The following is an 11,462-nucleotide window of genomic DNA, read 5'->3' on the forward strand; positions in this document are numbered from 1 at the left end:
CTTAATCTTACACCCAATGGAGATATGTCCACACTGGAGAAGAATCTATATGTAAGTTGAGCAAGAAGTGCTTGGCACCAACAGGAAATTTAGACCAGTTCCCACTGAGCTCAGGGGGAAAGCGGCAGAACAGCACTGCAGTCTAAGAACAGAGCATCAGTGCTCGAGATAGATTATCATAAACACTGTCACAACTGGCCCCCTTCACCAAGAAGCAACTGGTGATGCACAGAAAGTCACAAACCCCATTGCTCATCAAAGCCATCCCTTCATCAGATTGCAAGGTCACATGGGCACTGCTGCTGTGTATATAAGTAGTGTGAATTACCATGGCAAAATGTTAGGTCCCCTCCCCACTTGAACCAAACTCCAAAAAGGAGCCATTTTAGTAGTAAAAAGCGCAAAAGCATTTGAAATTCTCATCTTTTAATGGGCAATGATAACTTTGGGCTGGTTCTGTGTATACAATTAAACAATATTCTTAAAAGTTTCCCAAAAAAACAACCAAAAACCTTTCACTCCCCCTTTATATAGTTTTCTTCCATCAACGTTCCATTGCTGGATTTGGCTCCCACAGCCTAGCGTACAGCTCTCAAGTCACTGCAGATCCACATCTTAAGAGTAATGAAGAACTGAAAAACCTTGGTGCATCAGTGATGTGTTATTTAAAAAATAACAACTCTATTAAACCAAACGCCTTCCCAGTCTCCACTGCTTCTCAGAGGAAAAAAATGTTACTGTGGGAGTCTTAATACACTTGTCTTTGTGGGTTTCTCTTTTCCCTACTGAAGTCATACAACATAGAGTTCATAGATCTTCTTTACACAGTACACCAGGGCAGCGAGTGCTATCGTGTTATGCAGTCTCTTTCTGTGCAGGTCATCCTTTCTCACCAGCACCACAGGAGTGGAGGAAGTGAGCGTATGCAGGGGCAGGCGGGAAAGTTTATAGGCATCATACTCCACTTGGTACTTGCAGCAAGGGTCAAACTGCCAGGAGATACCGTAGAGGGTGCAGCAGGCCATGCTCAGCACGCCAGCAGGCAGGGAGATGTAATGGGAATAATCTACTGGAAGTGCCAGAGGGGTGAAGAGACAAGCGGTGCCTGCTAGGACGGCGGTCTTGTGCAGGCAGTTCCCAACTGTGATCCAGCGAGCGGTCTCGTCACCGATGCGAGTGGGTTCTATCACTATATATTTGTACTGTGCTTCCAGGGCCTGCTCCAGCTCGTACTCAAACTGGTCCTGAGCATTCTCCCCATTGTAGATTTCATGCACAATGTAACACTCCGTGGAGGACAAGATGATCCTGTTAACAGGAAACACAGAATTAAGCTACAAAGCACAGAGACAACCCTTCCTCTACATTAACCCAGTTAGCTTGGAGTATGGAAGATTGACAACTGAAACCAGGTCAGCACCTTACGGTCACTTGATCGCTGCTTTTCCCTCAACAAAGTAGTAATTTTTCTGATCAAAACTCATTTGAGATCAGCTGATTGTTCAAGAGAAACTCGGAAAAGCTCTTTGATTTAGGCTTAACTATGCATTTTACATACATGAATTTTACTTTCCTCACGTTGGGGAATTAGGAACTTTTCAAGAAAACAAGATCTTGCAATTGGTTGAATCCTCCTGAAACATATTCTCCACTTGATTTCCGCCATCAGTGACGTCACAGTCAGCTGCTGTGGGGATGGTGTCAATCAGCATTTAATCTGTAATGAAAGAGGTGCTGGGGCTCAAGCAATTATTTTTATATTCGTAACTGATGCAGCAAGCCTGGAAGTGCCGGGGCTCTGAACTGCCAAGACGAGAGGTCTCAGGGATCAGCCCTGGGAAAAATTAAGCACTGGTGTCAATGTCACAAAGAGGAGACTGTGTCAGATGATGGAATGAGCCACCAACAGAACAAAAAACCCAACTATGGATACGAATACAAGTTGTCCCCTCAACGAAGGTGTTGCAAATTTTCAATGAGACGTGTTTTGGCCACCCTCGTTCCTGGCATAGATCAGAACAACCCATGCTAATCCCCACATTTCCAGATCCACACCTCAACCATGTTAGTTCTAGAACCAACAGCTATGCAACCTATACTCCAGCTTGCTATAAAACTGGCTAATTTGTGGGATCCAGCCTGTGGTGATAAGGAATGACACAAATGTGTAGCTAGAGGGAGAGGTGACAGAGCAATCAATCAGAATTTGTTAGCACATTTGGTTCCTTCCTCTCGCCACATTGGAAGGCAACCGGGGAAAGAGGTGGGTTTTACTGCAATATTGGTTAAATGCTAAGAAACAACATTACCCTGGAGCAATCTCCCTACTCCTGTCACCAGACTGTACTAGGTAAGTTCTGTACACACATACTGCACGGATCATGCAAGATCTCTAGCCCTTGGTAAAACAGCTGTAGGTAGCCTGGACTAGTTTCCAGCTACCTGCCCACAGCAGCATCTTATCCTTTATCTTGTTACTCCAAAGTCCACAGATATGTTCGCTTATCTGTGCAGTAGCCTCACATCTGCTCTGTGCCCTCACTGAGAAAGCAGAACAAAGCAAATGGCGTTGTCTGTTACACTGGGTGGGTTTTACCTCATTAAAAGAAACTGATTTTAATATGTTCTCTTAGAGCTCCAGTGTCCCGAGCACATGGGCTCCCAAGGATATAGTTATTTGGCAAATTCCTTTAGCACAGCAAGAGCAACCAGGACACAACTTTGCCCTACTCGCAGCAGTCATCATTCCTGATAGCACTTGGGCTCACTTGGTAATAGTGATTTGGCAAGGGAGAACTCTGCAATGGAGACTGAAACGAACACTTCTTTCTTGCTCCATTAGTATACAGATACTAGTGTGTTCGCACTGGAAATGGCAAAGGAAGAGAGGGTACATGTTGGCAAGCTGCTGTAGTACCAGACATTACTCTTTAAATTCAGTTTTAGTCTCACTGTGAAGGGTACTGTGCAGCAGCCACCTGCAATCAAGAATATTGTTAAATTACAGGCTGTTGCCTGAAGTAGCTTGTTTACAGTGAATGGTGACAACAATACCAAGCAGCAGGAGCTAAGACTTATCAGCCTCCTTCTTTAGGACGGAATGAGCGGTTTCTGTAAGAGTTTGGTTGGCAAGCAAGGTTTTCCTTGTAAGCCAGACATTGGGCATTCTCTGGTTACATTACGTTTGCCTTGAACGTGTCTGCATTTAGAATAGGAGATTCTGCCAATGCTGCCTAGGACAAGGACTGGTTTGCCCATCTCCTATGAGATTCTATTTATTTGGTGACGGAAACAAAACATTTCACTGTGAAGCTTAAGATTTCTTTTCCAAAAAAAGTACGTTCTCTAGCAGATTAACCCCTTCAGTTTGTCCACTGCTCAACCTTGGAGCTGCAAGCTTTTAAAGGAAAGCATTTTTGCTAATTTAAAGGGATCCTGTCTAGTAAAAGTACAATATTTGTTGGTTTAAACGCCAAACAGAATTGGGTTAGCATGACAGCACCAGGAAAAGAACTCGAGCAACCTAGTTTCACTGCACAAATAGAGTCAAGCGTAGTCATGGCATACAGGGTGAAGTTAAATCTTTTCACCAATGGTTTCCCCCTCGAGTAAGTACTGAAGATGTCTTAAGTGCTAGTGTAGGACAGTAGAATTTTCAGATCCATTTCAGAATGCATCAGGGATGGCATGGGGTATTTACCAGAGGTAGTTTTTACCTGGTAAAAATCATGGTTTTTATTGCCCCAGAAAAAACAAGTTAGCCCCAGTTTAAGGCATTTTCTATTTTGAAAACTGTTTAGTTAATGCACACCACATTACACTTAGTTTTAGTTACATATTCAAATTGTGGTTACACAAGCGAGTAGATTAATCGATTAGTTTAGGTTTGTACAAATAAAGTAAAACTGCAGTGGGCGTAATACTAATATATTTAATTAGAATACTGAACATTGGAATGCCTATGCATTTTGGTTTGGTATGTTCTCAAGCCAGTTATGCATGTCACGGCTCATTTCTGTTTTCAATACTCTATAAACAAAAGTCAAAACCATTTGGTTATAGGAAACAACAGTAATGCAGTTGTAGGCTTGAAGCGTTAAGCAGTCAGAGGCACACAGACTTGCAAACTACTAGGTCCATCTGGCCATGCAGCATTCTGTAGCAGAAGACGTCCTTTAATGTAGTGGATAGACGGAGCCCGTTCCTCAGTTCTGAATGGATGTACCCAAAGTTTGACAAGGATTCGTTCTATGCTTGCTGAACTAGCCAGACATGGATACAATTATTTTTCCCGGTTTAAACCATATGTACGCCTGTATTTACCAGCACCCTTTCCTAAACTCATTTTTTTCTGGGCAATTGCTAACCCTGGAAGGCACACTTGAGACCTAGGCTTTGTGAAACAGCAAGTGGTTTCACCCACTTGGTGCTAATACTTAATGACTTCAATCCAGTTTCAAGGGGAACTGATGCTAAAGCCATTTTCAGCAATGGTTCAGCTTCCTAGCTAAAAACAAGGCTCAAGTTTCTTACGTCAGAAATGCCATGTCAACCAAGTGAAGTTATGGGAAACGTTTAGGTTGAGAGAAGAACCCTACCCACTGTTCAACTTCCTATAATTTTGTGGGTTGCTCAAATTAGGTCTGGCAATTTAAGAGGAACAGGCCCATTCTGATTGAAACACACCAACCCAGCTCAGACCCCAACACTCTCAGGCTTCAAGTGATTTCTTCCCTCCAGAATCCTTCTGGTCCTTGAAGGATCTTTGACTATCCCTCCCATCCCCTGCCTTCCTTTCCCCACACTTTATATACTCTCATAGACCCACTTGGTCAATAGCCTTCCAGTCAAGGAAAATAGGACAGGAACACATTAAACATTAACCTTGGACTGAAATTACTATCAGAAAATAAGTTTATTCGAGCCCTCCTCTCTCTTCAGAAGCTTTATCCATTCTTGGGCTCTAGGCTTTTATAGGTGTGAAGTCAAAACACGATGCATAGGAGCAAAAATAAGCGAAATAAAACTGTTCCATATAAAAGACACGAAGCAAAACAGAATGGGATGTGCACCCCCGAAAGCACCTGGCCCTGGGCGGTATGCTCTTGGGGCTCCAAGCACAGCAGCTGCTGATCCCTTGACCAAATAATCCCTGGTAGAGCAACTTATTCTTCCATCAGACAGTGCTCAAGATGCAATTGCTTATCTTGGCAATTGACTAGATAATCCCAACAAAAAGGATGGGGGGAAAGGAGATGAGCTACTCAAACAATAGCGGGTGTGAGGAGACAGTGAAGTGAGCAGAAATTACATACGGGGTAAATGCAAGATAAATATTACACTAAAGTTCAGGCATGTGGGAAGTTAAATTCAGTGTGCGTCATTCCCACATGCGAGGTTGGCTGCAACAGGCGGAAAGCCTGGGGAACACAATCGTACACAAAAGAAGAAAAATCCGAAGAGCGTGTAGTGTCCCCGCATAGGAGAGAACTCTGTGGAACTCTGTCTACAAGACTTACCAGAACTTGTTGACATGCAGAACAAGAATGGGGTTCTTGCCTCAGAGACCTCAAGTACAAAGACTAACAAAACCGATTTTCCATGACATAGGGCCTTTCATTTGAACAAAACAGCGCACACTGGAGCCTGTGGACTCACCACCACCCCTGGAAAAAACACAGCCAGGGTTTAAGCATGGTCAGTTCTGTGCTTGTATGGACCTAGGTAGGAGTATTGATAACTCAGTTATTCTCGATTTTACTTGAAAGTGCGATAAGTAACCAATGTCAGAGGAGATCCATGTAGTAATGCCTCACAGCCAAAGGCTGGATGTGCTAGTTATGCTTAAAAACAGCTGTTAAACTAGGAAATGTTAAATGATTTTCTAGAGCCCTTCTTCCAAGAAGGAAGGGCTTTGCCACAGGAAAGTTTTATATCCATTCTGTTGTAGCTGTGTAACTTGTATCTTGAATACTATTTGCATATCACTGCTTGATGAATCCCATTTCCTGTGATGATTTTTTTTTTGTTTTTTTAAGTGTCTCATTCTTGATGCCTGGCTTTTCAGTGTCTGTGTAAAAAAAAGACAGAGGAATGCTCTGTTCTGATGGTTCAGTAGATTAAATGGCTTTTGTAGCTAGTTTTGTAAAATAATTTACACTGATTTCTGTACCTGCAGGATTACAAACAAACAATGATCCTCAGCAGCTGATACAGCAACCACCAGCAAGAGGGGCAGAAATGCCCATGTTAACCACATGGTGAGTTTAAAATTAAATTTGAAATGTATTCCCCTACCAAAAACATCACCTAGTGCACTAAGAAGACATTGCAGCTAGCTATATGCTAGACACTCATGAAATTTCCCAGTTAGGGTTCCAAAATCTGCCCCGTCTCCCCTAAAAAGTTAAAAAGCCTCTAGTGGCCACCTAAATGTCACAGGATGCTTCTCAAGCTACCCCATGAGCAGTGCTGCCTAGCCTGTTTTCGTGGTATCCTAGTCACAAACACACGGTCTGTTTCTTTTTCACCACACATACCTTTAATCCAGTTTCCAAACTCGGCAGGACATAGCACAGGTATATAGCAGGAGGAGCCTTTCACATCTTGCTCTCTTGCCCCCAGCTCTGCTGAAAACGGGATCCAGGACAATGTCCTGGAAGAACTTTCCCAGCATCCTTCTCCAGCCACCAGCTGGGAATGGAAAGGAGGTAAGCCTTCTCATCAGTGGGGTGCCCCTGGACCTCACTGGTGGAGGCCCGCTCCCTGTCCCGTCTATCATATATACTTCTGGCTAGTAGTTTTAAGTTCTGACTGGTGGGTGTCCGGAAAGCATCTCCACTCCTGATCAGAAGTATCCCCAAATCGTGCACAGTCCACGATTCCTTTGTTGCATTTGTTCAAGTTTCTGAACCCCTTTTATATACGACGTGTAAGTCCCAGGTTAGCTTTTTGAAAGGTGATACAATTGCTCATGGACAACAGAATACCTGTGGTTCCACCATTCAAAGAGAGGTTTCTTGACTGTAGGTAAACAGTACTAGGCAGAAATTCATGAGAACTGCAAATGCAAAGAGACCTGTTTGAGTGGTGACTGAAAAAGATGGGCTTCCTCTCGTGTGATAATGCTTGTGATTTGCAAAACTTGCGTCACATGCAACATGCACAAAAGAAATGAGTACACCAGTGCAACTAAGGACTGAAGGCTGGTGTGTGAATGAATTCAAATAGAGCCACATCACAGATGGCCAAAAGCATACAGTGTCTGACATCGTTAGAGTCCCAACCAAACCTGAATAAGTCAGTACTGTGTGGACAGGCCAGACTCAAGAACATTAATGCACTAACCTTTTATTTCTAGATCTGGGTTCAACTCTTGTTACTTTCAACATGAAAAATGAGTTGTGGTCTCACCTTAATCCCCAGTGGAAAAATTCCACATCACAAAACCATCATACAATTTGACAAGCTTGTCCATTTCAGCTCAGGAAAGGTCCAGGACTGCAATGACAGGGGTACTCCAGATGAGAATTGAGGTCTGGCAACAAGCTTTCCCCACAGCACTGTCCCACATTCTAGCATTCTTGACCCATTACTATCAGTATCTCAGCACCGAGACAATGTGTTCAACCACAACCTTCGGAGAACAATAATCAATATGGTCAGAACAAAGAGGACAAGAAGCAACAGCACAGAGGCAAAGCAAATTTCCATTCAAGGGAAGCAACTTAAATGCAATAAGATTATAGCCAAATAAGGAATTCTATACAGTTCTCTTTGGAAACAGGATTGGGGGGAGAGAGGGGAGAACAGATCAGGGAAAATGAAGGACGAGACCCCGAGAGCTGCACCAGTGATAGAAGACAGCACCCACCACCGAAAATACTGCAATACCATTAAGGAGACCACAATGAGCAGGAGAAGCGCCACTTTTAGTTTAACAAAACAATTAGCTAGACTAACGGAAGCAGATCAATCACTGCTCCAAGCACACGGATTACTGGAAATCCAAGCGGTACAGGTAGTGAAAGGAAAGACCTTTAAGACGGCCCAGAAGCCAGTAAACATAGTTGGGATGAAATCAAAGCTGCCTTATTGCATTGCTCTTTCTGAGCTGTACAAGTTTGTTAGACTGTTTCCCCAGGGAACAAGTGGCATTCTCTTTTGTGCTCTAGTGGTCATCGTGCAGAATTTTAGACAAGAACTCCAAGTGCACGCGGTAGCTGTTCTCCATTATAAATTGCTTTGGGCTACGGATTAGCAATTCCCTTTAGATACTCTGCATAAAGAGTCCCTTTGGAATGAGGGAGGGAAAGCAGTATTTAGTGGGTTCTCTTTAGTTTGTTTTTCAGTATTTTGTTTAACCTTTAACCACCATCATAAAACCAGCCCAGAATCGACAGCTAATATACTGTTAGATCCTTAGCCATATGCCCCACGAATAAAGTATAATCTGGTAGTGACCAAAGAGACCTTCCAGGTATCAATCAGATCTTTTATGGAGGGATATGGTCTCTGTAGTTATAGCTGCCAGTGGTTTTGTTACATTTGACTAACTTTCCTAACACTGGACAGTATTTTATTCACTAGCTATTCCCGTGACATTACCCCTCAACATACACTCCTTTTAGACTAGCTGGCTGACAGCTACAAACTGAGCTAGAGAAATACCTTAAAACGGCTCTTTGATGAGAAAGCTGCATCAGTGTGCTCAGTCAGTAAGAATCTGTCTTTGAACAAGAATCATATTCATGAACATAAGAAAACTGTATTTGCTATATATAACATATACACGTCGTCATCTGATGATAACTGAGCCATCACCATTGCCCTGCACACAAGCTGTGTTCCCAACACCACACAAGATAGGTAGGTGTGACTTGGAAAAAGACACCAGCCAAGAGTGCAGTGGAGATCTCCAATTGCACAAGTGGGAGATCATCATCATTTGGCTAAGAAGATTTACACTAAAAGCAGGTGATCTTACCATACAAAGTTATTTGGAAGGGGAATTGTCTGACACATAACAAAACCAGCCCTTTGCCAGGTTTGTGTTGGGAGGGAGTGTGTAGTAGTGGTTAGAGGTACTCTAGTCACAGACTGTCTTGCTGTGTCATCTCTGTGCCTATTTTCATGCCCAACTCCCCTCCCACTCATTTGTAAAAGTTAGGATCATATTTAAACCTCAGGTCAGTGAGGCAAGTAACTTGTTTGTGTTTGTAAAGCACAACATCATCAACACCACCCCACCTAGGGCTGTCAGAGTCTTTAAATTGGGTGGTAGAACAAAGGACAATTTTGCTACTCCATAAAAAGACAGCTGCTTTCAAAGGCTGTTGGTTACACTAGCTAGCACCAGGGTGGGAAGAAGGAAGGAGATGCCAACGGAAGGGACAACAGAATTGAGCCAGAAGTTTTAAGAAAGTAAAGAATTATGCATACAAATTTTAAGGTAGTGCAACAAGATTTCTCTCTTTCCTGTCTTTAAAGTTAGGCTTCCAAAACTTCTACAGCTACTCTGCAGGGAGTTCCACCATGTCCCAGTTGCTCATCCATCCTGACAGAGGCAGAAACACAGCTGGTGACCAAACATGCATTTTAGAAAGCTCTTTGTGAGTGCAGACACTACAAAAAGCCAACAGCAGCAACCACCACCAGAGCAGCCAGGCCCTTCCCTCCCCCTAAAATTACTCTGCAGCCTCCAAATCCAGGGAGCAAAACAGCAAAATCCAAGGGACACAAGCCACTCAACCAGCATTAAGCACTCTCCAAAGGGAGGTCACTCTGAAGGTCTTCTGTTGCCTCCACCGCTTTTCAACAGAGATTTTTAAGGAGCGCCCCAGTCTCCAGAATGCTCCTACCACTGAGCACAACTACGAGTCATCGTTTGGCCTAAGGGTTAAAGCTGCCTTTGGTAACGTGCAGATTTGCACTGACCTTCCCCCTGACGCTGCCTCTCCTTCCCTGCAACTCACTCCCGTGGAAACTCGCCCCCAGCTAAGGCACTCCTGCTGGAGCCAGCTGCAGACTGTGCCTTCCTCGCTGCAGCTGGACTCTGCCCTGGATTTACCCACAAGCTTGGGACTATTGCAGCTCTGTCCTTAGCTCACTCTGGTAGATGGTGGCTTTGATTCCTCCTATCACCGGCCCTGTTCTCCCCTTTCCTCCCTCTCCCCCACAACAGGCCTCTCCATTTCCCCCACTGGCCTGTTCTTCCCCTCTCCTCCCTCCCCGGCCCCCTGACCTGCATCCCCTCACTCCAGCAGCCTCCCCATCACTGTCCCCTTCTCCCCTCCCCACCCCACCCCCACTGATCTCCCCTTCCCCCCTGACCTGCACCCCCTCACTATCCCCTTCTCCCCTCCCCCTTCCCACCCTCCCCACTGGTTTCCCTTTCCCCCCTGACTTGCACCCCCTCACTATCCCCTTCTCTTCTCCCCTCCCCCTTCCCACCCCCCCACTGGTCTCCCCTTCCCCCCTGACCTGCACCCCCTCACTATCCCCTTCTCCCCTCCCCCTTCCCACCCTCCCCACTGGTCTCCCCTTCCCCCCTGACCTGCACCCCCTCACTATCCCCTTCTCCCCTCCCCCTTCCCACCCTCCCCACTGGTCTCCCTTTCCCCCCTGACTTGCACCCCCTCACTATCCCCTTCTCCCCTCCCCCTTCCCACCCTCCCCACTGGTCTCCCCTTCCCCGCTGACCTGCACCCCCTCACTCCAGCGGCCTCCCCCTCAGTGTCCCCTTCCCCCATGACCTGCACCCCCTCACTGGCCCGTTCTCCCCTTCTCCCCCCCTCACTCCACCGGCCTCCCCCTTCTCCCCCCCTCACTCCACCGGCCTCCCCCTCAGTGTCTCTCCCCCCCGTCCCGCTCACGGCGGGGAGGGGGCCCAGCCTCCGCCCAGCCCGGACCAAGCAGGATCCCGGGTCCACTCCCCATCGCCCCTGCTCAGGCCCCTCTGGGTCCCAGTCTGGCGGCGCCCCGGAGTCCCGCCCTGCCTGCTGCCCGCTCGGCCAGGCCTCACCTCTCCCTACCGCCGCTGCCACTGCTGCTGCTGCCGGGGCCAGCGCGCCTCCTTCCCCACGCCGCCATCTTGGAGACTCTCGGCTCGAGTCGCAAATGTCTCTCCGCCAAGGGGGCCCGGGCCTGCGCCCGAGCCTGCCGGGAAATGGAGTCCAGGTCGCGGGCCGGAGCCACTGGGGGAGCGCGCCCGCCGCCAAAGCGGCCTACAACCCCCACCATGCTCTGCGCCGCGCTGGGGCCCATGGGATATGTAGTCCTGCGGGCGGCAAGGCGGGGACGCGCCGGACGGCGCTAGAGAGGCCCAGGACCTGAGCTCAACCCCATGTCCTCCCCATAGCCAGCTTGTCTTCGCAGGGAAACACCCAGGGGAGTGGTTGGGGAAAACGGACTACAACTCCCACAAAGCACCGGGGCAGCCTCGTGGGAGCGGGCCACGTGGG

General features: G+C 46.7%; 1 protein-coding gene across 2 annotated transcripts; it reads right to left on the bottom strand.

Annotated features, from left to right (window-relative positions):
• Positions 1-409: 409 nt before the first annotated feature.
• Positions 410-11,125, bottom strand: TMEM11 (transmembrane protein 11). Of its 2 annotated transcripts, none has more exons than XM_065411764.1 (2): positions 11,024-11,125; positions 410-1,308 (listed from the first exon to the last, which is right to left on the bottom strand). In XM_065411764.1, the coding sequence occupies exons 1-2, from the start codon at positions 11,089-11,091 to the stop codon at positions 792-794; spliced, it is 585 nt and encodes a 194-aa protein (XP_065267836.1). In that variant the 5' UTR covers positions 11,092-11,125; the 3' UTR covers positions 410-791. The 2 variants fall into 2 exon arrangements, with proteins under 2 accessions (XP_065267836.1, XP_065267837.1); XM_065411765.1 differs by lacking the exon at positions 11,024-11,125 and adding an exon at positions 1,559-1,713.
• Between the last annotated feature and the right edge of the window lie 337 nt (positions 11,126-11,462).

The sequence above is a fragment of the Emys orbicularis genome, chromosome 10 (assembly GCF_028017835.1).
Source record: "Emys orbicularis isolate rEmyOrb1 chromosome 10, rEmyOrb1.hap1, whole genome shotgun sequence".
NCBI classification, from domain to species: Eukaryota; Metazoa; Chordata; order Testudines; family Emydidae; genus Emys; species Emys orbicularis.

Coding starts and splice junctions, on each gene's coding strand:
- TMEM11 (XM_065411764.1), bottom strand. CDS start 11,091: ATGGCGGCGTGGGGAAGGAGGCGCGCTGGCCCCGGCAGCAGCAGCAGT. Junction 1,309..11,023: donor GGCAGCGGCGGTAGGGAGAG/GTGAGGCCTGGC, acceptor TCCTGTTAACAG/GATCATCTTGTCCTCCACGG.